Source organism: Lynx rufus, unplaced genomic scaffold (assembly GCF_022079265.1).
Source record: "Lynx rufus isolate CCGP_SWC_20201006 ecotype Redwood Valley unplaced genomic scaffold, mLynRuf1.p SCAF_25, whole genome shotgun sequence".
NCBI lineage: Eukaryota > Metazoa > Chordata > Mammalia > Carnivora > Felidae > Lynx > Lynx rufus.
This window is the reverse complement of record NW_025814840.1, coordinates 13121224-13148241: the sequence shown is the minus strand read 5'-3', so window position 1 is coordinate 13148241 and position 27018 is coordinate 13121224. Positions and strand designations below refer to the sequence as shown.

Here is a 27018-nt window from a genome sequence, read left to right as displayed (position 1 = left end):
CTTCCGACTTGGGCTCAGGTCATGATCTCATGGTCCATGGGTTCGAGCCCTGCGTCGGGCTCTGAGCTCATAGCTCAGAGCCCGGAGCCTGCTTTGGATTCTGTGTCTCCCTCTCTCCCTGCCTCTCCCCCACTCACACTGTCTCTCTCAAAAATAAACATTAAAAACAAAAAATCAAAAAAAAAAAAAGCTAATAAATCACGTTTTGGTGTAAATGTTTATTTTTCCCTAATTGTTTTGTTTTTTTTTTATTTTAAATTTTTTTTTCAACGTTTTTTTATTTATTTTTGGGACAGAGAGAGACAGAGCATGAACGGGGGAGGGGCAGAGAGAGAGGGAGACACAGAATCGGAAACAGGCTCCAGGCTCCGAGCCATCAGCCCAGAACCTGACGCGGGGCTCGAACTCCCGGACCGCGAGATCGTGACCTGGCTGAAGTCGGATGCTTAACCGACTGCGCCACCCAGGCGCCCCAATTGTTTTGTTTTAAGGTAAATTTTCTGGGGTGAAATTACAGGGACAAGAAATAGAGATATTTTGTATGGATTTTGGACACAATGCCTAGCTGTTTTTTCAAAAGGAAATTATACTAATTGATAGCATCTTTCCCAATTTATAAAAATACCAACTGCACTGTATTCTTCCAAGTATGGGATATTGGTAAAAGCAAAGAAGTTTAAATCAATTTAGTAGATTAAAAAAAGTGATTCCTCATTTAATTGTGTTTCTTTTGATTTCTAGTGATGTTTATAAATTATATAGTCTCTTCTGGGAATTCCTGACTCATACTTCTTTGCCATTTAGCTGCTGAGTTTTCTATTTTTCTTATTAATCTGTATTATCTTGTAATCAATAATCCTGTGTATATATTACATGCTACAACAGTTCTTCAGAATTGTTTGCCACTTAACACTATGGGTTGTTGTTTCTTCTTTTTAAGTTAAAAGGTCCATAAGTTTTATCTTGTCAAAATTGACAAGCTTTTCCTTTGTGATTATTACTATTAACTTTTGGGCTTAGAGAGTTACACTCCCCTGCCCCAAGGTTTGATACACATTTACATTCCAGTGTCTTCTAATTTCTCAGTGGGTGCTCAGCTGCTCCCTTCTACTGCTCAGGCTACCTCCACGGTCAGCCCCCCGGAGAGGCTTGCTCCAGAGATCCAACGGAAGGCAGCCAGCTGCCACCTCTTCTCTACCGCATCAGCCTTCTTTTCCTAATACCACTTACCACTCTGCTCTCCCTTGTTTACGTCCCTATTGTCAAACTAACTGCTCCCACTAGAATGCAAGCACCATGAGAGCAGGGATCTTGTCCGTTTACCAACCACTAGGTCCCTGGCACCTAGAATGGCTTGACATACAACAGGCACCTGAAAAACATGCACTCAGGTGTTGAACTCAAAATTAATTGGAATGAATTTTGGTCTAGAGCACGAGACAAAAGATACAGCTTTAATATTCTTTAAATTTTTTCACATATTAAAATTAAGTGCTTTAGTGTCTCAGTTATCCAGGATTATAAGGAAACTATACGAAACTGAATTTGTCCAACAAGCTAGGCCAATGGTTTGAAAGTTGTTTTTTTTTTTGTTTTTTTTTAAAGCATTACAGCTTTTCTGTGGGAACAGATAAAAACACTGACAGAGTCCGGATTCCCCGCACAGTGTGTCACCTTATATTCAGCTAATGGATCCTTCTTCTGCATTGTTGGTGAGACTCCTGATATACGTTGAGCAGCTCCAGGGTTCCTGAGAGCAGGCCCACACTCATACTGCGGGTCATCACTGCCTGCCCGTGACAAAAGAGAAAGCGGTGCCGACCTCACAGGGCTGTGCGCAGGGTCGGTGACAGCACGCGCAGCACAGTGTCTTTGCTCAGCACAACAGAACTCTATGACCCCTGGGAGGAACGCAGGCAGTGACGTGCTCCTTTAAAGATCTCACTGTCTTATCTTGGAAACAGGTGCAGATAATTTCTGTGTTCTCCCTGGGTGGCCTTAACTCTCTATTCAACTTGACATTGCACCTCAACTCTGTAAAAATAAACAGCAACCCCACAGAAGAAAAACACACGACCGGGGAGAAATACACCAAATATGTTGGGAAACGGATGGATAACATCATATTCTGTTAGCTTTTCTATATTCTGTCAAGTTTTCAACAGTGAATATGTATTCTTTTCATGTGTTTTCGTACTTTTATGATCAGGGAAAAAAACTTTAAGCTAAACAAATGTATATCACGAAATAAACTTGGGGTCAATCTTCTTTCAGGCATGAGCCGTTCCTTAAGTTTTTGAATGTCTACTATGTAGCATGCTGTGGGCTATTCGAAGATTTGAAGAAACGCAATCGCTCGTGTCTTCAGATCATCGCGATGTGCCACGACAGGTTCAGTAACAAAGGAGAGCCATCCTGCTCGAGGAGTTCGGACAAAATTTCAAATGACTGTGCCAACGGAGCTAAGTCTTGAAGGCATGTGAGTCAGAAAAGTGAGAGGCAGACGAAATAACACACCAAAAGGCAGACTTGAAAGAGCACCGCATGTTCAGAACAGTGGTAAGTACTTCAGTATTGCTGAAGCGCAAGGCTGAGGGAAGGAGAGGTAAAAGGCAGCCTAAGGTCGCCTGTGGCTGCTGTAATGGAGAGTCTGTCCTTCATCTCGAAGGCGGTGGGAGGCGCTTAAGTTTGCCAGCCCAAGAGTGACACGTCATAGCTGCAATTTAGAAAGGTCACTCCGGCAGCAGCACAGCCCCAGAGCGGCTGGCAGGGAGAAGGGGACTATCACAGGAGTCCAGGCGAGAACAAGTAAGACTGCCTTCCGAGAAACTGAAGGAGACAGAAATCTATGGAAAAATACTCAAGCTCATAGACTGGAAGCATTAATGGGGTTAAAATGTCCGTACTACTCAAAGCAGCCTACAGATTCAATGCAATCTCTACCAAAATTTCAACAGCTTTTTCACAGAAATACAATAAATAATACTAAAATTTGTACGAAACCAACCAAAAAGACCCCAAATAGCCAAAGCAATCTTAAGAACGGAGCTGGGGCACCTGGGTGGCTCAGTTGGTTAGGCGTCCGATTCTTGATTTCGGCTCAGGTCGTGATCTCGCGGTTTGTGGGATCAAGCCCCACATCAGGCTCTGTGCTGAGTGCAGGGCCTGCTTGGGATTCTCTCTCTTACTCTCTCTCTGCCCCTCCCCTGCCCCCCTGCCCTCTCTCTCTCTCTCTCTCTCTCTCTCAAATAAATAAACATTAAAAAAAAAAAAAAAAAAGAACAGAGCTGGAAGCATCATGCTTCCTGGTTTCAAACTATATTATAAAGCTATTGTAATCAAGCAGCATGGTTTTGGCAAAAAACTGACACAAAGATCAGCGGAACAGAAGAGAGAGCTGAGAAATAAACCCACACACATACAGTCAATTAATTTACAGAAGAGAAGGCAAGAATATACAATGGGAGAAAAGGACAGTCTCTTCAATAGATGGTGTTGGGAAAACGGGACAGCCACGTGCAAAGGAATGACACTAGAACACTACCTTGTACTATACACAAAAATCAACTCAAAATGGATTAAAGACATGAACATAAGACCTAATCCCATAAAACTCCTAGAAAAAAATGGGTAGTAAGCTCCTTGACACTGGTCTTGGCGATGATTTTTTGGATTTGAAACAAAAGCAAATGCAACAAGGGGCGCCTGGGTGGCGCAGTCGGTTAAGCGTCCGACTTCAGCCAGGTCACGATCTCGCGGTCTGTGAGTTCGAGCCCCGCGTCAGGCTCTGGGCTGATGGCTCAGAGCCTGGAGCCTGTTTCCGATTCTGTGTCTCCCTCTCTCTCTCTGCCCCTCTCCCGTTCATGCTCTGTCTCTCTCTGTCCCAAAAATAAATAAACGTTGAAAAAAAAAATTTTTTTAAAAAATAAAAAAAAAAAGCAAATGCAACAAAAGCAAAAATAAACAAGTGGGACCACACTGAACCACAAAGCTTCTGCACAGCAAAGGAAATCATTGACACAATGAGAAGGCAACCTATGAATGGGAGAAAATATTTGCAAGGAGTTAATATCCAAAATATATAAAGAACTCCTACAATTCAATAGCAAAAATCCAAATAATCCAATTAAAATATGGGCAGAAGATCTGAACAGACACGTTTCCAAAGACAACATGTAGGCAACAGATACATGAAAAGATGCTCCACATCACTCACCGTCAGAGAATGAGGTTATCCCCTCACACCAGTTAGAGTGGTGACTACCGTCAGAGAGACAAATAGAACAAGTGTGTTGACAAGGATGTGTAGAAAAGGGAAACAGTGGCTGTAGCCATGGTGGAAAACAGTATGGAGGGTCCTGAAAAAAGTAAAAATACGACTACCCTACGATCCGGCAATTCCACTCCTGGGTATTCATCCAAAGGAAATGAAAACACTAACTTGAAAAGATATCTGCACCACCATGTTCACTGCCTATTATTTACAACAGCCAAGACGTGGAAGCAACCTAAGTGTCCGCAGGTGAACAGATGAAGAGAATGTGATGCGCACACATGCACACACATGCACACACAGAGGAATATTATTCAGCCATAAAAAGGAAGGAAACCTTGCCGTTTCCAACATGGATGGAACTTGAGGTCATCATGCGTAAGTGAGGTAAGTTAGACAAAGACAAATACCGTATGATTTCACTTATATGTGGGACCTAAATTTTTTTTAAAAAGCCAAAAACAAAACACTGAGCTCATAGATGCAGAGAACAGATGGGTGGTTGCCAGAGGCAGGGGCTGGGCGGATGCGCAAAACGGCAGAAGGGGGTGAAAAGGTACAAATTTCCAGCTATACAATAAATAAGTCCTGGGCATGTAATCATGTGCGGCACGGTGACCACAGTTAATAATGCTGTAATGTGTAACTGAAGATGTCTAAGAGAGTCTATCTTAAAAGTTCTCATCACAAGAAAAAAAAAAACGGAACTGTGGAGATGGCCGTGAAGTAGGCTTAGTGAGGCCATTTTGCAGTACTGAATCATTATGTTGTACACCCGAAACCAATACGTTATATGTCAATTACATCTCCATTAAAAAAAAAAAAAAAAGACTGGCTTCTGAGCTGAATGAAATGCTTACATTAAAGGAAACAATGTCTCTAATAACTGAGATGTGCTCTGGGGTTGAAGCTGGTAAAATCAATACCTTAAAACAATGTATCAAGTGGCCAAACCCAAAAAAGCTGGTGAAGAGAGAAATCTGGCAATGTAGCAATGTCCAGTGGGAGAAAGACACAGGAATTGGAAGATATAAAGCATCCTATCACAACCTACCTGAATGAGCCACGTCCCACTGTTGTAATCGAATTCAATGATCAAACCAAGCAAGCACCGTTCAGATTTGGGTTTTTTGGTGCCTGAGATCCCAGTTAGGAGATCCCCAGGTAGGGGTCATGACTTTCAAATTAAATAAGCTAACACCCATTCAAGATGAATGAATGGACATTCTGGTTTACAAACTGATCTTCTGTGAATTTATTCAGTGTCACTCAGTGAGAATCTGAGCATCTCCGAGTGAGCTAACCGGAAGGTCAGGACTAGACCCGAGAGCTAATTGTGAGACCCCTGGCAACGGGAGGCTGCTCTGGGTTAATCATGTGTCTTTTTCCTGGCAAAATAGTCTCTTGCCCTTGGTGTACTTTCCTCCAGAACTTTAATAGTGATAAAGTTTGGAAGAACTGATACCAGATCTGTTCAGGAGAAAGAACTGATAGGATTTAGTGAGTGCCTGGATATGAGAGTTGAGGATAAATCCCACAATTCTGGTTGGGGTGCCTTGGAAAAAAGATACTAGTACCCAATACTGAAAATACAGGGAAAGAGGAGAACAGATGGGATGGAGAGGATATGACAATAATAATAATAAATTGTATATATTATTACTATTATGACATCACCATTAGAATGCCCCTGGGACATTCACGTGGAGAAGTCCAGTTGGCAGAAGTATGTACCTAAGAGAAATGTGGGCTATAGTTGGATTTAAGAGCCATTAGCAAACAGGTGGTGATGGATAGAGTTTGCCTTGGAAGAAGGAGTAAAACAAACAGAAAGCTGGGTATCAAATCCGAACGATTAAGAGCAAAGCGAGAGGGGCACCTGGCCGGCTCCGTTGGTGGAGCGTGAGACTCTTAACCTAGGGGTTGTGAGTTTCAGCTCCACCTTGGGTGTAGAGATCACTTAAAATCTTTTTTAAAAAGAGGAAAACGAGGGAGGAGATAATGAAGTCCCCAGGGAAGAAGGACTGGGCCGGATGTGGCTGCACCAGAAGCACGTGTATCATATAAGCAAAGAGCAAGATGCAGTCAGGTAAGCTAAGGACAGAAAGTGTGCCTTGGAGTTGGGTCCCTGGAATCTTAGTGACTGCAGTTTCAGATGAACCATATCCTAACTAAAAGCTATAACGACCAAATAAGAACGCTTCTCCTTGAAGCTACATATCTGGAAACTATGACAAAACAAGTGATTCTCTGTCCTGTCCGCTCAACGGACACTTGACGTTTATGTGCCTTGCTGTTTCCTGTGGCTCCTGTTGGCACCCAAGGGCACCCCCGGGATTGGGTTATGATAACAACAGCAACAGTGCGGACTACACTGAGGACTTGCCAGAAGAACTCATTGGCCCCCAAAACGATCCTGCTTCATTCGCTGAACTTCCACAACCCTGCGGTTACCAGGGAAGTGGGGAGCTGTGTGTTCTCCCCCTTTGCTGCACCTGTTCCTCCTCCACGTCACAGCTCAATTTCTACCTCTGGCTTCTCTCACATGCCCTCCTGGCTCTGATACAAAGGAATCAGAAAGCCAGGGATCTCTTCAGGTGAGAAACAACTTGTTTATGGCAATTCCCTGCAAAAGCCCTAAAACCCAAACAGGAGCTAGGAAAAACTGCATGGCGTAAGTTGGAAAAGTGAGATCTCGTACGTCATCTCACCCATAATGCTAGCACGCTCTCTACAACCCCTTTTCCGTGTTAATTCTTTTCTGTCCTGTTTCTAACTTCCCCTCCAAACCAACAGATGGGCTTAAATCTATAGTATTTTTGCACCTGTAAAAAACTTTAACAATTTTCTTACGGACTGGAGAAATGATTACAGCCAAAGAATTTCAACTTTCATAAACAGGAAGTGTGTAAGTACCCAAACTGCTAACAATTATGTCTCTAGTGACTCAGGTGAACAAAAATAGTCTTTTCATTGAAATTAGTTTCAGGTTTCAACTCCACTATTAACGAAAATACGAAATTAGAGAAGTATTTTAAGAGAAGCACATAGCAGTCTCCATTTAAATTTGTGACTCCCACTGAGATTTATGCTTTAGTGAGTCACACAATGAAGACATTACAGGAGACCTGCTTACTTGACAAGCTCTACTGCTGACACGTTACTCCAGGAGACTCAAGTGTGGAGGGAATAAGATGATGAACAAATCATCTTCTACTCTCTCGAAAATGGCACAAATGATGTTTTTCTTCTGTCATTCTGTGCTGATGATATGCAGGCAAACCATTCATCGCTATCGTTTTTCCTGTGTTAATAAGCCTAATTAGGCTTGAAGCAACAAAAATGAGTATCTATGCACAATTAAACGTGATTTCAACAAAAACAGGAGTTTGTATAAAAGGACAGAATTTTTAAAGAGTGTTTTGTTTTTATAAAGCTGATATGTATTTATTACAGAACACTTAGAAAATACACAAAAAGAAGAAAATAAAAGTCATCCATAATCCTACCTCCTCACCACGAGGTATAGCCACTGTTAAATAACTGCATGCTTTAAAAATTTTTTTTTTAAGTTGATTTATTTTTGACAGAGAGAGAGAGAATGTGTGAGCGTGAGCCAGGGAGGAGCAGAGAGAGAGGGAGACACAGAATCCGAAGCAGGCTCCAGGCTCCGAGCTGTCAGCACAGAGCCTGATACGGGCTCGAACTCACAAGCCGTGAGATCATGACCTGGGCCGAAGTCGGACGCTTAACCAACTGAGCCACCCAGGCGTCCCATGCATGTTTTAAAAGAAAAAAATATTACTTAGAAGTAGTGAAAAGTAAAAAGTCAATTTTGCTTGAACCTTAAAGTGACAAGGATCACCAGGCCATGGAGATGAAAAATCTTTTTTTTTTTTTTAAATCTTAACTAAGATGGCCACTCACCATCCCAACATTTTTTTTTTTTTTATTTTTTTTTCAACGTTTTTTTTTATTTATTTTTGGGACAGAGAGAGACAGAGCATGAACGGGGGAGGGTCAGAGAGAGAGGGAGACACAGAATCTGAAACAGGCTCCAGGCTCTGAGCCATCAGCCCAGAGCCCGACGCGGGGCTCGAACTCATGGACCGCGAGATCGTGACCTGGCTGAAGTCGGACGCTTAACCGACTGCGCCACCCAGGCGCCCCAATCACCATCCCAACATTTAGTGCCTATTGCTAGATCACCATCCTGACCTCAGGCCAGTTTTTATTTTGAAAAACTTCAAAGCTACAGCAAAGTTGAAATTAACACCCAAATCACCTAGACTCACCAGGTGTCAACATTTGGCCACATCTGCTTTATCTCTGTTTACACATGCATTTTTTTGTTGTTTGCTGTTGAAAAACTTCAAAACAAAATGTGGACATCATGACATCCAACATGTATTTCCAAAGAACAAGGACATTCATTCTAACAGAAAGTAGTAATTTTTGTGGACTAATAAAAATTCTTAATTCCTTCCAGCTGACCAAGATAATGGGCCAGACTCCATAAAACTGATTAGCCTGAAGTATCAAAGCTTATTTTCTTCCTCTTTGCCCCACACTGTGACTCCCTCCTCTTTTTGTTTTTTAAAGTTTATTTATTTGGGAGAGACAGAGACAGTGCATGCAGGGGAGGGGCAGAGAAAGAGGGAGAGAGAGAATCCCCGGCAGGCTCCGTGCTGTAAGCGAGGAGCCCGATGTTCCTTTCATGAACAGGACAGTCCCTACAACAAAGAATTATCTGGCTCAAACTGCTGATGGTGGCAAAATTTAGAAACTCTTTAAGAGGAAGGGGTCAGGGGTGCCTGGGTGGCTCAGTCGGTTAAGCATCCTACTCTTGGCTTTGGCTCAGGTCGTGATCTTATGGTTAGTGAGTTCGAGCCCCACATCGGGTTTGCTGCTGTCAGCCTGTCAGCACAGAGCCCGGCTTCAGATCCTCTGTCTCCCCTCACTCCCTCCCCTGCTTGTGCTCTCTCAAAAATAAATAAAAACATTAAAAAAAATTAAACAAATAAATAAACACAAACCAAAGAATGGCTTCCTCAAAAGCTGAGATCTAATACGTAGCATAGCTAAGCCACTACTCTTAATTAGAAGATACCTTTTACGGTACATCATGTAACAAAGAAAAAAGTTCATATATGAAATTAGAAGGAATACAAGGACACGGGAAAATAGGCATTCTCATATAATGCTGATGATGACTCAAACTGATACAAACTGCTAAGCTGCCCTCCAGAAAGAAATCGTATGCCTCAAAAATTCGTAGAAAGTCCAAACCAACAACTTACTCTAAGAAAAGAACATTACGTACACCAAAGAGGAAGGAGCATGAGGATGCTTGCTACTGGTTGTTGTGTAACACTGAGAAATTGGAAATTTTTTCCCGGTGCATTTTAGTTTCGCTTTTATTTAAAATGTTTTAAAGCAGAAGTTCATGTACAGGTGAAATGAAGGAGATCCCTTTCACATCTACAGAATTTACATAGATAGTTCCAACTACTTGTACTTAACTCGAAAGATCCACAGCGTACTGTAAGATGTGTTGCAAAAGTAAACAGAACCCACAAGACCAGTGGTAGGAAAATGTCTCTTGGTTAGCCTGCAGAACCGATCAGCTGTCTAGCTTCCATGTTTTAGCTCGCCTTTGACGTTGCGGCATGAACTCTACGGGAGATCTAAAGTGACTCCCAGAGATGCTTGGGAAACTGATCCCTACCGTGGTTCCAAAGCACTGAACTGAGGAATGGACTCAGAACAGACTGAACCAGCCTGGAAAGGCTGAAGCTGACGGATGAGCGATCTGTTCGTGCCCAACCGTGCAAGGCTCAGCAGCCAAACTGTGGCTTCACCGCAGGACTGATGAGGCGCTTGGCAGGTGGGTGAGGGGATCTCAAGAACACACGTGCTTAAGACTGGACCTAGAAGGATCTAGAAGGGGACAGCTCTTTTCAGACATGTTCCATAACCTGGAGAGCTTTATTCGTCTTGGAATTGTGGCCGATTTCTCTGCAATTATCCTGTCTGCACTCACCACCCCCATCTTTAGATTAAGTAAACTACCTGACTTATTCAAATAGTGTCTGCATCTGGTGTTTCCATCAGCCCGTACCTATTATTATCCTTTGGCATTAAAACAGTCATGCCGTACTCTGCTAAATAAACCATGGTAACATGAATGCTTTCCAAAGAGTGTGGTTTGGCAGCCCCTGGGGCATCCTGGAGCTCCGTGGCAGTCCGATGCAGAGAGCCACATCTCTGTACATAATACACGCACTGCGGTAGCTTCACCTACACTCTGGAGAGCTGTCCTCATACAACAAAAAACAGAGTGCCTGTCTCTGCAGAACGTAACCTGGCCTTATGAAGGACTGAACTGGTATCACAGCCTCTTCCTTATCCCCCATACCTCGGGCAAGATGAACTGCTCCACAGGCTTGTACCACAGCTTGTTCACCTGCACACCACAGCTCGGAGGACTAAAACGGGCCACGAAGAGGGCCTCCTACGAATGGGGGGGTGGGGGAGGAGGAGGCAAGAAATAGGAAAAAAACAAAAAGAAAAGACTTCATGTTAGTTCATCTGCAGCAAGTTTGCAAACATCTTCTGTCTTGGTCAGCATAATTCTCGATGGCCCAGCCACAGTTAATACAGGTCTCCTGTCACTTAGACATCATTTGCGTTTTCCAGTGACATCGTGGTTATTAAGTAGGTATTTAAGATAACGAAAGTTGTCATGAAGTTCTAAAACACTAACTAGGGGCTCCTGGATGGCTCAGTTGGTTAAAGCATCCGACTTCAGCTCAGGTCATGATTTCGCGGTTCCTGAGTTCGAGCCCCACATCAGTCTCTGTGCTGACAGCTCAGAGCCTGGAGCCTGCTTTAGATACTGTGTGTCAGCTCTCTCTGCCCCTCCTGCACTCATTCTGTCTCTCAAAAATAAATAAACATTTAAAAAAATGTTAAAAAAATCCAAAAGTAATCCTAATTTCTAGATCAGGATAACAGTGGAATCCAGAGACCTGCTGTTTTAGTTATGTGTTTTGAGTTTTTGTATCAGTGAAACTTAACCACAATAAAACATAAACTCCCATACCTGAGTCATTTCATAAAGCTCTCTCACTGTAATCATAATGGCTGGAATCATTAGTAGGATTTGTTCCCTCCTGCTTACATTTATGTAATTAAGCACATTCACTAACTACAGATTCTTTAGAAAAGGCAGGAATAGGACAAAATGCAAAAAAAAATAAATCTAATCTTAAATTGATTTACATATTTACTGGTTGCTCTCTAACACCGTATCTGTTACTAACAATTAACGTTCAAAATAATACAAAAGTAAGTTTAATGATGTCTAAAAAAACTGAGTTCTTCTATAGATAACAATTCTATAGATAACAATAATGAACACTAGACAAAACCAAAAAAAAAAAAAAAAAAGATCTGAAGGCATTGGAATGTGAACAGGCTGAAACTGGAGGAAAATCAATACTAGGAAGTATGGCACATTAAAAAAAAAACAAAACATTTTTTAAATGGTTCTTAGTCTGAAGGCACACCTTGCAAGGGCAACTAGAAATTCTAATTAAAAACTGCCATTATTCTGGTTGAAAAAAATCAAAGGACAGAGTTGGGATAAACACACCAGCTACAAAGTGAGGAAAATCCTGAAAAGTAAAGGGTCAAAAAGAGAGAATCCTAAATTCTTCATATAAATTCTACCCAAATCTGTGGCTGACTCAGAATCATGACAGCCACATTCAAAGCGGAATCCAAGTAGCCCATCAAAGTCCCAAAGAAGTGAACAGAGATTTCAGCTGCTGCCCACTGCCAAGGAGAAAAAGTCTAAAGTCTCTCTCAGCCAATGTAGCTGCCTGCCTAAAACAAAACAAAACAAAACAAAAATCAACACTCCGCATGGAATATAATTGGATCCAGAGATCCTGCAATGAATTATTCACAGTATCTAGGATATAATCCAAAGTTACTTGAGAAAAGATACACAAGGAAAATGTTATCCATGCTCAAGAGAAAAGATGGTAATCAATGGAGACAGATTTCAACATGGTTCAAATACTAGAATAAACAGACAGTATTTTAAAGCCATTATTATAACTAAGGTCAAAGCTGCAAAGAAAATATGGTCAAATATGAATGAACAGGAAATTTCAGAGAAATAAAACTGCAAAAGAGAGTTAAAGGGAAATTCTGGAACTGAGAAGGACAAGATCTAAAATAAATTCACCGGCGTAACAGCAGACTTGAGATGCCAGAAGAGTCAGCGAATTTGAATACAGATTAATGCAAATGGTCAAATCTGAAAAACAGAAAAAGGTCTACCACACACGTAATCGGAATCCCGAAATCAGTGGAGAAATGGGGTTGAGCAAAATTTTTTGAAGACGTAATAGCTGAAGGTTTCCCAAATTTGGTAAAAGACAAACTTACAGATTCAAGAAAGTTGGCAAACCCTAAGCAGAGTAGACACAAAGAGAAAGCCACACCAAAGTGCAACACAATCTAGCTGCTTTTAAAACCAAATATAAAGAGAAAATCTTCACAGCAGCCAGGAAAAGCAGGCAAAAACCACATAACATATATCCTCCCGGGGGCAGTATGAAAGCTAGTTGGCCGAACACCAGACACAATGGAGGCCAGAAAATACTGAGCTGACATCTTAAAAATATTGAAGAGAAAAAAAATCAATCCATAATTTCTATATCCAGAAAATATTCCATAAGAAAAAAAGGAGGGGGGGGGGACAGAATAAAAGCAAAATAAAAACATTTTCAGAAAAATGAAAACTAAGCAAATTCATTACCAGTAAACTTGCATATTCAGGAAACTTCAATATTCAGGAAGGAATGAAGAGCACCGGATAAGGTAAATATGTGTGTGGGCAAATATAAAAGATTATACCTTCTCTAAATTACTTTCATACACATTTAAATGTATTTTTTTTTTAATGTTTACTTGTTTTTGAGAGAAAGATAGAGGGACAGTGCGAGCTGGAGAGGGGCAGAGAGAGAGGGAGACAGAATCCAAAGCAGGCTCCAGGCTCTGAGCTGTCAGCACAGAGCCTGATGCAGGGCTTGAACACACAAACGGTGAGATGATGACCTGAGCCGAAGTCGGATGCTTAACCGACTGAGCCACCCAGGCGCTCCCACATTTAGCTGCTTAAAGCAGAAGTTGTAACGCTGTATTGTTCTTATATTTTACATGAAAGGGTACACATTAATTTTAACAACAAAGAAAAGTTTAAGATGTGTATTATAGTCTTTCCGTCAACCACACACACGCAAAAATAGTAATACAAAGACTGTAGCTGAAAGGACAACAGAGAAATTAAAATGGAATTCTAAAAAATATTCAAACCCAAAGAAGGCAGGAAAAGAGGAACAGAGAAATGAAAAACAGTGGAACAAACAGAAAACAAACAGCAAAATGAAAAACAGAAATCTAACCACTTCAAGAGTTGCATTAAATGTAAATGGATAAACACTCCATGTAAAAAAGTAGAGATTCTCAGACTGGATAAAAAGGAAGACCCAACTACATGCTATCCTCAAGAAACACAATTTCTAGCAACATAAAAAAAAAAAAAAAAAAAAAAAAAGATATATCTTGACCAAGACGAATAGGAGGTTGGCTTAACATTTCAAAACCAAAAAATGTAATTCATCCCACTAACAGAATAAAAAATAAATAAGAACCCTGGAAACATTCTATATGCCCATTATCAGGAGAACAGAAAACATATTGCTGGAATACAACTCAGAAAAAAAAAAAAAAAGGAAAAGGGATGGGGCGTTGGGTGGCTCAGTTGGCAGAATTTGCCCTCTTGGTCTCAGGTCTCAAGCCCCACATTGGGCATAGAGCTCACTTAAAAAAAAAAAGTAAAAGGGAAGGGAAAATTCACTAATACATACAAGAACATGTATGGGTTACAAAAACATGCTGAGTGAAAAAAGCCTTACACAGGAGAGTACTTTTTGATTCTATTTACATATAAAATCCTACAAGAGGCAAAACTAGTCAATGGTAACAGAAAAGAAAAAAAAAAGGCTACCTCTAGGAAAGGGACAAGGGGACAGGAGTTTGGTTTACACAACCTTATGCAGTTTAAACCGACTGAGGGGTGCCTGGCTGGCTCAGTCGGAAGAGCACGTGACTCTTGATCTCGGGGTCGTGAGTTCAAGTCCCATGTGGGGTGTAGAGATTTCTTAAATAAACTTTAAAAAAGTAAATAAATAAAAATTAAAAACCACAAACAAACATTAAAGTCTAATTAATGACATGTATGCTGAAGTGTTTAGGGCCAAAGTGTACTGATGCCTGACATTGACTCTGAAATTCAGTAAGGAAAAAAAAAAAGATCGAGAAGCAACTATGTACATGATAAAGCAAATGCAGCAAAATATTAACTGCTGTAGAAATTAGGTAGATACATGGGTGTTCACTGTAGAATTCCGCCAAGATTTCTATAGTTTAAAACCCACAAATGGATCTTTTCAAATGCAATTCCTCACTGACATACTCCTTCAGATATGCTCTGTGAACAAATCAGATTTCCCCACATATCAGGAACACAGTAAGCCCAGCTGTTTTAAACTTTCATTCCCTCTACATCCTCATTACAAAAGACCTTTGAAGCAGCTGTCAGCCTTGCATTATAGCGACAGACTTTCAGGCTTGGAACAGAGACAATAATACTCGCTTATACCCCAGAGTCCCAAAGTTTTTACGTTCACTATCAACTTTTGTAATTCCTTAGGCTTTAGGGGATTTTCGGTTGGGAATTTCTAATCTGGTCCAATTTTTTTCTTTTCTAGATACAAGACGTTTATTATCCATTGGTATTCTCTTCCCAAACCAGCATATTAATATATTATGCTATCGTGTATCCAATTAGTAAGGGAAGTCTTCCAACCACAGGTAATTATGTAGTCTCCCAATCTGCTATATGCCATGAGGAAAAAGCTGGTGTTTTTTAAAAAGAAAACTGGGGGAAATTTGTAAAAAAAAAAAAAAAAAACCAAAACAGTGCATACCTCTTGTTCTGCCTGATAAAGCTTGACAGTGATGTTCCTCTGGAAACCCACATCGCTGGCGTCATAAAACACCCCAAGACTGGTAATAACAATCGGGTAGAGGACTCGGAAGGTCACGCTGACAACCTGGTCCTCAGAAATTCCTGATGAGATGTCTTCAGAAAGACTGAATGCCTCGATTTCCTGGTTCAAAACTAAGGATGTAAGGAGAAAAGGAGTTTTACGTAACCAAAGAAATATAATCTTATAATTCACAAATGACAGTAATTAAAAAAACTCTCCAGAAATATGGCTGCTTCCAGGAACAAAAACAAACTTATTTTGAAATTTAAGAATGAAGTTCTCACCCACATCTTGGTAAAATATTTATTCATCAGAACAACTTTAGTAAGTTTTTGTATACACATGTGGGCATATATATGTCCAAACGCCACAGAGGAATATTATCAAAGGCATCTATCTATCAGGAAAGGTTGGATAAACAGGGATATTAAAAACAGTACCTAATGCACTCATAAATAATGAGAAAATTTAGTCTTGCTCTGCAAATTCCAAAATCCCTATTTCTTGCTGGGCAATTTAAAATATTTGTGATGTCGCTGGGGTGCCCGGGTGGTTCCGTCAGTTAAGCACCCGGCTTCGGCTCAGGTCATGATTTTGCGATTCGTGAGTTTGAGCCCCGCGTCAGACTCTGTGCTGATGGCTCACAGCCTGAAGCCTGCTCAGATTCTGTCTCCCTCTCTCTCTACCCCTCCCCCACTAGCACTCTGTCTCTCTCTCTCTCTCTCTCTCCCTCAAAAGTAAATAAACATGAGAAAAAAAACTAAAAAATGAATAAAAAATAAAAAAACAAAATACTTGTGATGTCGTAAGACAAAAGTACTTGAAATCACTTCCAGTAACGCTGAAAAACCCTATGCAATACTGGTAAAAGAGGAGCACATCACACACAGTAAGCATTTCATCACACCCCATGCACCAGGCCCCATCACACTTACATCTTCACAACTGCTACGTCGTATGGCATTATCTGGCATCGTGGGTTACGATACTGAGGCCTGGTGATTTCAGTGACTCACTCAAGGTCACAGAAAGTGGCAGAGCCAGGAATCAACCCCAGGTTTATTGACTTTGAACTCAGTGCACTTTACACTCCCTGGTCTAAATCAAAGCCAAAAACTGTCCTTTTCAAATAGCATTTTTAATTACCATAAATGAATCAGGCCCGATTACATGAAGGAGTTCACATGGCTGAGAACATCGGTGCCACTTTGTGAAGTAATATAAAGACCTGTTCTACAAGATTTTCTCAAAGTCCTTTGTATCTTTTAGAGCTGTGGCTTTCCAATTTTGCTGCTCACACAACCCCATCAGTTAAACACATTTGTATACACACTCATATATTTACTTACAAAATATGCACATATATTACTGTTACCAGTGTGCTCAGTCTTTATAAATATTACGTTTTATTTTCAGTTAAATAGAAATTCAGTCTTCTTCTGACACCCAGTGGATCATATGGATCCCTACCTAAGAATTTCTAGAATGCTCTTTTACACTTAACAGATGCTCAATAAAATGTGACTAAGTGGAATCAATTGCTCCTACCCAATTACATACATGAGCAGGAGGGTGAAAAGGGAGGATACACTTTTTATCATGAGCTGGGCAAACACTGGCCAGGGAGTCTAGACGCTAAATAAACTGGATGATGGCAGAAGTTTTTCTTTTTCATACACTCGGTAAATTTAAGATATTCAAAATATAAGCATGTATGTTAAAGGCCAACAGGTTAAGCATATTATAACATAATTACGTATCTATTTAAAACAGATGGACCTTGGACTTGAGGCTACCTAGACACAGGAAACTATGTTGCTTTGATAATGTTATTAATCAACTCTTCTACACAGCCAGAGTATCATGATGATGATTAGTGCTCATGATGACCTTAAGGTATTAAAATAAACCTAAATGCTGTCTGAGTCATCAAAAACGATAAAATCAGATTCAATATAAATTTAGTTACTCATATTTTCTAAAAATCTGTAAGCTAAGTATTACATATATGAAAATCTTCTATTAATCGACAGCTCCATTCTTGTACTATTAATGAATAGTAACCCTTAAAATAATAAAAGCCTGGTTAATTTAAGGTGAGATTTTTAAAAATTTGATTTGGTTTTGGATTTCAAATGTAATTCGTTCTAGGCTACTCTTACATCATCGGTAATACATTTTATTAGGTTCATGGTCCCTCTGGGACTACAGTGCAAGCGAAGGGACCTTCTCTCCAGAGAAACACAATTGCCCATGAAATTGTAATTGCAACATTAACTAAAAGATTGGGAGTGAGAAACCTCTGCTTTACGCTACAGACGTGAAAATACGGTACAATTTATTTAAAAAGCTGATTGAAACTGAACTTTATAAAAGGCAGGTTCTTTAAAATAAAATTAACTACCTACTACGTCCCAGGAACTATTCTAAATATTATACGTATATACCAACTTATTTCATCCAGTCAGTCCCTATGTGGTAAGAACTTTCATGTCCACTTTGTGGATGATGAAACTGAGGCACGGGGTGCCTGGGTGGCTCAGTCTGTTAAGCGTCCGACTTTGGCTCAGGTCATGATCTCATGGTTTGTGGGTTCGAGCCCTTTGTCGGGCTCTGTGCTGACAGCCCGGAGCCTGGGGCCTGCTTTGGATTCTGTGTCTCCCTCTCTCTGCCCCTCCCCAGCTCGCTCATTCTCTCTCTCAAAAATGAATAAACATTAAAAAAAAGGAAACTGAGGCACAAAACGGGTAAATAATTGATCAAAGGTCACACCTAGAAAAGGCAGAGCCTAGATTTAAAGCCATGAAGCCAGACTCCAAAGCCCACACACTTAACTATCGCTACTTATAAAAGCGAGGTGTATATAATCATACAGGTTTGACAAATCTCAAAATACCAGAAGTCATAATCAGCACATTTAAGACTGAAAAGTTTAATCTTCCTTAGAAACACAGTTGAAAATAGGAAATGTGGATTAAGAAAGATAAACTGTTATACAATCCACAATTACCTAAAATCAGTTCCCTGGTAACAAAGGGAACCCAATCAGGACCATCTCTCTGCCTCATTAGAACTTCCAGAAATCTTGAACTATAAGGAATGCGAAATATTACTCATATTTAAAATTTTGGGGGGCACCTGGTGGCTCAGTTGGTTAAGCGTCCAACTTGAGCTCAGGTCTGATCTCACTGTTTATGCGTGCAAGACCCGCACCGGGCTCTGTGCTGACAGCTCAGAGCCTACAGCCCCCTTCGGATTCTGTGTCTCCCCCTCTCTCCGACTGTCCCCCGCTCCCACTCTGTCTCTCTCTCTCTCTCTCAAAAACAAATGTTAAAAAAAATTTTTTTTTAATTTTTTTGCCATTTCTTTCTTTTGCAGAAGCTTAGACAATAATCCTAAGAGAAAGCCGGTTCACAGTATTTGTACCAAGGTCACTCTAACTCGACAAGACAGTGAAGTGAGCAGTTATCTCCAAGTTCAAGATTCCGTTATTCAGTACTTATCTAGGTGTGAGGAATCTGCAGATGCATCTGAATCACGCTGAGCAGCTAACTCTCCTGGATCCTGAAGTTATGTGTATCTATACAGACTCCTCACAGATACCAACAGTGATCAGTCAACTGTCAAAAAAGATGAAAGCTACACTTGGATGAAAGCTGAATTTTAGTCTGCTAAATAAAAATGGACCACGGGGCTAGGGAGCTTAGCAGCTTTTCGTCCACACCAGACTTGTACACGGAGTGACAGGGCTGAGGAAAAAGGCAACTCACCTGGATTCGTGATGTTGAGCAGTCGGCAGGAGTAAGGGTCTTCCCTGTCTTCCACGGGCACCTCGCAGCCACGAGCACCTATTATGAACTTGACAAGCACACTGAGAGAGACGTTGGCATTAACATCAGATACTGATCTTTACTTTGCACACGCACGTTTCTCACATCCATATCAGAGCTTTTGCTTTGAGACACAAGTATTTATGACGATTCACTCCAACTTTCCTTTTCTAGTCCAGCAAAAGAACCAGCAACCCAAAAGTCGCCAACCACCAAGTGACTTCCGCGTAAGCCCTCTACTGTCGTGCTGTTTTAAAGCAAGTCTGAGTGTTCGGCCTGGCTGCCAGCAGACGCTCACACCAGTTATGAGCAAACCTACAGTAAAGCCAGTTTCTCATGCCCCGACCCACAAACATATCTCTGTCTGCAATCTTCTTGACTTGCTTCCTTCTATGTCAGAAGGTATTCCTTTTGCTCCAGATCAGTCTGTCTATGCAAGAGGAGGTCCTCTCCTACACCTTTCTTCACCGGTTACCTGTACCGTGTGGTCCCTTCCCTACACATTATAAATACGATGAAGTGGTTTTTTTTTTTTTAATTTTTTTTATTGTTTATTCATTTCTGACAGAGAGACAGCATTAGTGGGGGAAGGGCAGAGAGAGAGGGAGACACAGAATCGGAAGCAGGCTCCAGGCTCTGAGCTGTCAGCACAGAGCCCCACGTGGGGCTCCAACTCATGAACTATGACATTATGACCTGAGCCAAAGTTGGACGCTTAGCCGACTGAGCCACCCAGGTGCCCCGACGAAGTCTTGGTATTAATTTCTGTATACCTGCCATCCCTTCCTTGTCTCTACCCTTTCCTTTACAGTCCTACAAAGGAATTAACTAAAGTTGCAGGCTCTAATTTCTCATGTCCCACTCATTTTATAAAACAGAGATTCTAACTTTGATAACCAACACTTACACTGAGATGTTTACCCCAATGTAGCCACCGATTCGCTGTTAAATCAACAGATGCTTTTCAACCCTTCAACCTGTGGTTCGATAGCGCTGGTCTCTGGACAGGGCTCTCTCCCCTCTGTTACACAGCCGGCTCAGTCCCCTCACTGGCTCTTCCCCAGCTTGTCCGTTAGGGGAGATACTAAAGCGGGGCTTTGCCCTTGACTCTTCTTGCTCTTTCTCGCTTGCTCTCCCTGGACACGGTTTACTCCTGAGGCTTCAACTGGCTTGAGAATGATTTCTGAATTAGCGTCTCTAGTTTGGACCCATCTTCTAAGTAAAAGATCCCTACATTCATTGGACACCTTCACCTAGATGGCCTACAGGTGACAGGTGCTGGAGCCTGTGCCCACTGGCTTGAGAGAGCCAACCGCTAAATGTTTGGGAATTCTGTGGGCTGGTTATTAAGCCCGGCCTTTATTAAATTACATAAACTTACAATTAATACATTACATTAAAAACAAAGAAAATACCTGAGTTAATCATTTCTTAATTATTTCACTGTTATCTATGCTCTTGAGGTTATTTTTATCTATTCTATCCATGTGATGGAAATATAATGGTGTGCTAATTAATACATACCTTCCCCAACTCTATGTTCAGAGATGTTGCATTAGTTAGTTCAAAGTGGTCACGGTGAGAGTATTTACACCATGGAAGGTAGCAAACACTACAAATAAGGGTTTTATTTATTGTTTTGTTGACTTTAAGTGATGGGAGGAGGGAAAAAAGTAAATGTTGGAGGAAAAGTTAATGCAGATTAAACTTAAAAATGTGCCATGTCTGTACAGATCAACGCAACAGGATAGAGAGCCCAGAAATAAACCCACAATTATATGGTCAATTAATCTATGACAAAGGAAGTGAGAACATCCAATGGGAAAAGACAGTCTCTTCAACGAATGGTGCTGGGAAAACTGGACAGCTACATGCAAAGGAATGAACTGGACCACTTTCATATACCATACACAAAAATAAACTCAAAATGGTTTAAGGCCTAAATGTGAGACCTGAAACCATAAAACTCCTAGAAGAAAACAAAGGCAGTAATTTCTCTGACATTGGCCACAGAAACATTTGTCTAGATCTGTCTCCTCAGGCAAGGGAAACAAAAGCAAAATTAAACTACTGGGACTACACCAAAATAAAAAGCTTCTGCACCATGAAGGAAAAAAATCAATGAAACTAAAAAAAGGCAACCTACTGAATGGGAGAAGATATTTGCAAATGACATATTCAATAAGGGGATAGAATTCAAAATGTATAAAGAACTTACACAACTCAACACCAAAAAAACAAATAATCCAATTAAAAATAGTCAGAAGACACGAATAGACATTTCTCCAAAGAAGACATCCAGATGGCCAACAGACACATGAAAAGATGCTCAACATCACTCACCATACAGAAATGCAAATCAAAACTACAATGAGATATCACCTCGCACCTGTCAGAATGGCTAAAATCAAAAACACAAGAAACAAGTGTTGGCCAGGATGTGGAGAAAAAGGAACACTTGTGCGCTGTTGGTGGGAATGCAAACTGGTGCAGCCACTGTGTGGCGGGTCCTCAAAGAATTAAAGATAGAATTACCATACGATCCAGGAATGCCACTATTGGCTATTTATCCCAAGAAAACAAAAACACTAATTTGAAAAGATATGTGCATCCCTATGTTTACCGCAGCCAGTATCAGTCCATGGAAACAACTCCAGTGCCACTGATAGATGAATGGATCAGGGAGATGTATAGATATACAATGCGATATCACTGAGCCATAAAAAAAAGAATGAACTCTTGCCATTTGCAACAACATGGATGGATCTAGAGAGTATAATGCTAAGTGAAGTAAGCCAGAGAAAGACAAAACAGACTCTTAACTAGAGAAAACAAACTGGTGGTTACCAGAGGGAAGGTGGGGAGGGGGGACAGGTGAAATAGGTGAAGGGCACACTTATCGTGGGTCGCCTGGGTCGCTCAGTCAGTTAAACATCCGACTCCTAGTTTCAGCTCAGGTCATGATCTCACAGTTGGTGAGTTTCAGCCCCGCATCGGTCTCTGTGCTGCTGGTGCGGAGCTGGCTTGGGATTCTCTCCTTCACTGCCCACCTCTCAAAATAAATACATAAACTTAAAATTTTTTTTTTCTTTAAAAAAGAGCACGCTGCTCATAATGAGCACTGAGTACTGAATGGAACTGCTGAACCACTGTATCATACTTCTGAGATAATGTAACATTGTATGTTAATTATACTTGAATTAAAAATAAGTAAAAATTAAAAGACAAAAGCTATGTGTTTGTAGCCATCCTGCTGTGAATGGTACAAAAAATTGAGGAAATACTCTTCCACTGTCCAAAACCTATTATCCGATTCAGCAAAGAAGCTGGACTCCACTGACTGAGAGTAAACTTCCGGTACATCCCTCAGTTGTCACTTTAGTTTTACTCTTTAACTTAAAGGGAACGTTTATGTCAGAACTACACTCTTTTGTCAGTTGCAAGCATAAGTCAAGTCTAAAACAATAAAAGCATTCACAGGAGAATCTGCTGGCTACACAGCATTTGTAATAAAGAGTATCATACAAGTTATCCTGTCGCTTGTGTGCTGTACATCCTTTATATCAACAAAACTTACAGGAAACATATATGTACATACAAACATACTCATTTCTCAGAGAGCCAGCTGGTAAACACTTATTAGCACACCACCGCCAGGAGCTACCACAAACTCCACATACCCACAGCGGACTTCTTTCCCATGACACCTGCTTTTCTCATCTGGCATTTTTCGTGTCGACTGATGCTTTCACTATTCTCCATGTTAAAAGCTAGCAATCCTCCTCCTCCTCCTCCCCCCACCTACTGACGTCATTTTCCTCGAAGGTCACGCTTTAGTTCAGCCCCTCGGCCTGTCCCCACGGCTGTTGTGCGTGACCCGGCCGCTGCCTACCCCTTGGTTCCACACCTGCCCTGCTCTCTTTACCTCACCATCCCTGTCTCTCCGCCTCTCTTTCCTTCTCCAGCGCTTCACCTCACTCTTGCCCACAAGCCCCTACCCCACGTGTTCCAGTTACATGGAACTGTTCGGGGCTTCCCAAACACTCCAGGCTGTTTTCTATCTCTTTATATCACAGCACATATAACATTTTATTACACTATTACATCTACTTCCTTCCATTAAACTTCCCCCATAAAGACCCAGGCTACACTGTGACTATCTTTATATTCTACCACAAGCAGTACACTACCTCCGTGCAGAAGATACGTTGTGAAGTTGACAACTTATTTATTTTACTACAAAGGCTTGTAATTAAACAAGGTCCTGGAAATAAATGTGGAGCCTGGCTCCTTCAGTGAAATGCAAGATTTGAAAGTAAGCCACAGCCACAGAAATGCAAACACTTTCTTTTACTAATGGCCAATTAAGGCAGAGTACCATTTATAAACAACTAGCATTTAAAATAAGAGTGCAGGGGTGCCTAGGTGGTTCACTCGGTTGAGCGTCTGACTTCAGCTCATCACAGTTCGTGAGTTCGAGGCCCATGTCGGGCTCTGTGCTGACAGCTCAGAGCCTGGAGCCTGCCTCGGATTCTGTGTCTCCCTGGCTCTCTGCCCCTCCCCCGCTCATAAGCACTCTCCCTCTCCCTCTCTCTCAAAAATAAAAAGATTATAATAAAAGTATACACAGAAATGAATAAATTTGCTAATTAATTATATTTACCAAGTTAGTTTTTTAAAGCCATCTTAAATACTCTTACTAGATCCATAAACTTACTCTGCCCCAGGAAGGAGTTTGGGCTAATATCTATTTTTATACAGCTATCCCATCATTTTTATAAAACAAATCACCAACCTACTAAATTTAAAGCAGGAATGCTATGATGACAAATTAATTACTGGTGAATATCTGAAGGTCAATTTTCCTCATGACATTTAGTTCTGAGTCATTCCCTCAATAGCTGTTGAGTGCCTTCCCCCGGGCCAAGTTAGGTTGCAGGTATCAGAAATACATCAGTGAAAAGAGCCAGTCCTTGTACTCATGAAACTACATTCTAACGGAGAAAGACAAACACTTTATATATATAAAGCTAAGTATAATAAACATGTTAGTTGGTGATAAGTATTAGAAAGAAAAATAAAGTCAAGTAAGGGAAGATACAGAAAGGGGTTGGGTGCTATTTAATATGGGGCTGCTAAGGTGACATCTAATCTAAGCAGAGATCTGAAAAACCTGAGACCGGGGAACCATGAGGATATCCAGTGGAAGAGGGATAAAGACAGGGGAGATAGTAAGTGCAAAGGCCCTGAGGCAGAAGCACAATTAGTGTACTGAACCACGGTGATGGTGACCACTGTAGGGGAAGTAGACCTAGATAAGGTCAAAGGCCACAGTAAAGACTTAGTATTTCACTCTGAGAAGAGAAATCAATAGGAGGCATATGAGCAGAAAACTGACACGATTTGACTAATTTTAAAAGAAGCACTCTGGCTGCTGTATGGAAAATAAAATACAGAGGATCAAAGGTAGATGCGGGAAATTCAGATAGAGGCTTCTGCAATCATCCAGGTGAGAGGCAGCGGTGGGCTGATGGTAAGAGGACTGGGGTGCCGAGAGCAGCGGTTAAGGTGGTCAGAGGCTGGATTCTGGAGGTGACGTAAAGGTAGCACCAAGAAAAGGTGCTGATGGGTTGGATGTGGCATGTGAGAGAAAGAAGAAATGAAGATAACAACATTTTATTTTTAAAACTTCTATTTTCCTGATGCCTCAACATCCTCACAAACAGGCTATGAGCATTGTGCTCAGGTGACCCGACGGCAGAGTGACAAGGCTGGTCCCTGCCAAGAGTTCTCCCTCTTGCCCTCTCCTGACTGACCTAGTGACATTCTTTTTTTTTGAATATTTATTTATTTTTGAGAGAGAGAGAGAGAGGGAGGGAGGGAGGGAGGGGTAGAGAGAGAGAGGAAGACACAGAATCCAAAGCAGGTTCCAGGCTCTAAGCTGTCAGCAGAGAGCCCGACGCGGGGCTCGAACTCACAAACTGCGAGATCATGACCTCGGCAAGTCGGGCGCTCATCTGACTGAGCCCCCCAGGCGCCCAGGGGTCATTATTTTCCGAGATGGGAAAGACTACGTAGGAAGTACAGGTTTTAGAGGAGGTTCTGATTAGTAGTGATGAGTCTGAGGCCTTTCATTTGCCAGGTAATGGGTTCTATTATCACTGAAATCATGAATGAAAGAAACTGGTCTTGAAAAAGAATGAAAGCTGCTATGCATAAGATAGGAAATCTGCAAATGTTCACTGCCGATGATAAGAAAATTCTGCAGTTGTATAGCTACTCAGTCCCAAACATGCCAGCTTCATGCAATCCTGAGAGAGTTTCTGAGAACTGGTCATCACCTCAGTGTCCTCACATGACTAAGAGTTCAACCTCCCACGCTTCTCTTCCACTAGCCTTTCACTCTGTAACTTCAGAGGCTGGTCTCCCTGAGAAGACGAAGGCCTTGGGCTCCTAACCAATAACTAAGCCATCTAATATCAACAGATGTGCTACCAAAGGTCAACCCTGGAAGGGTAGTCAGGAAAAAGAGCATGGCATACCACACACACTGCAGATCACACAACTTTTAAAAAAGACCACAGAACGGAAAAAAACTAAGTGCGTCTCTGGGAAGTTAGTGAAAAGCATATTCACACACAAACTTGTCTAAGCAGAGAACTCTTCTGGACTAGAACCTTTTACAAATTACTGTTCTAAATCAAAGCAGAAACAAAGCAAAATAAAACAAACTAGGTATCTATAAATAGCAGGTATGTTAACCAATGAATATAGTCTCCCCCAACTATCTTTTGGCTAAGAGCCTCAGTTAAATTTACTTTTGTGGGACACCTGGGTGACTCAGTCAGTTAAGTGTCCGACTTCGGCTCAGGTCATGATCTCGTGGTTCATGAGTTCGAGCCCCGCGTCGGGCTTCCTGTCAATGCGGAGCCCCTTGGGATCCTCTGCCTCCCTCTCTCTCTGCCCCTCCCTTGCTCATGTGCACACTTGCTCTGTCTCTCAAAACTAAATAAACATTAAGAAAAATTTCCTTTCGTGACTCAGTTACATGGAGGGAAGGCAAAATGAAATGGCCATTTCTCCCAGGGAGAAAGGCCACAGGCCTAAATTGGCATCTCTGACCATCCCCAAAGAGGTTTTTCACAACTCTTACTCAGTAAATCGGGCAAGGTGCCGACTGAGCAGACCTACCGTTGACTTAACGATGGATGTTGCATTAGATGCTTCAGCCAGGTGCTTCTTATCACATTTCGAAGTTCATGGTTATGGCGAGCTGACAACACACCAACTACGACATCATAGTGACGAGATTTCCATGGAGGAAATAAGGCCAATTGATCTAGAAATAAGCAACAATGAATTAGAAATGTCCTGTGTCAATTACTACGTTCAGCACGTAACATACAAATTTTATTACAGAACGTATGTTCATATGTGTAGAAAATACAAAGGAATACACAGAAAAAAATGTTTTTTTTTTTAATGTTTATTTATTTTTGAGAGAGAGCGTGAGCAGGGGAGGGTTAGAGAGAGAGGGAGACACAGAATCCAAAGAGGTTCCAGGCTCTGAGCTGCCAGCACAGAGCCGGACGCAGGGCTCTAACCCATGAACCGTGACATCATGACCTAAGCTGCAGTTGGGCGCTTAACCGAATGAGCCACCCAGGCACCCCAAAGAAAAATTTAAAAAGCACCCAGAGATGTACCATCCAGATAACCACTCATAACATTTTTGGTGCAGTCTTTTTGTCTTCCACACACATGGATATACTTGTGCTCACATAAG

The 27018-nt window shown here is 41.4% G+C and overlaps 1 protein-coding gene across 3 annotated transcripts in view; it reads right to left on the bottom strand.

Moving 5' to 3' along the window:
- The window catches only part of B3GALNT2 (beta-1,3-N-acetylgalactosaminyltransferase 2), a 59361-nt gene that overhangs the window by 17703 nt on the left and 14640 nt on the right, over positions 1–27018 (bottom strand). For all 3 annotated transcript variants that reach the window (XM_047088623.1, XM_047088622.1, XM_047088624.1), the window contains exons 2-5: positions 26424–26571; positions 19173–19273; positions 15340–15533; positions 10692–10787 (exon numbers count right to left, since the gene is read on the bottom strand). In XM_047088623.1, the coding sequence (XP_046944579.1) occupies positions 10692–10787; positions 15340–15533; positions 19173–19273; positions 26424–26571 (539 nt within the window). The remainder of the gene's footprint in view (positions 1–10691; positions 10788–15339; positions 15534–19172; positions 19274–26423; positions 26572–27018) is intronic.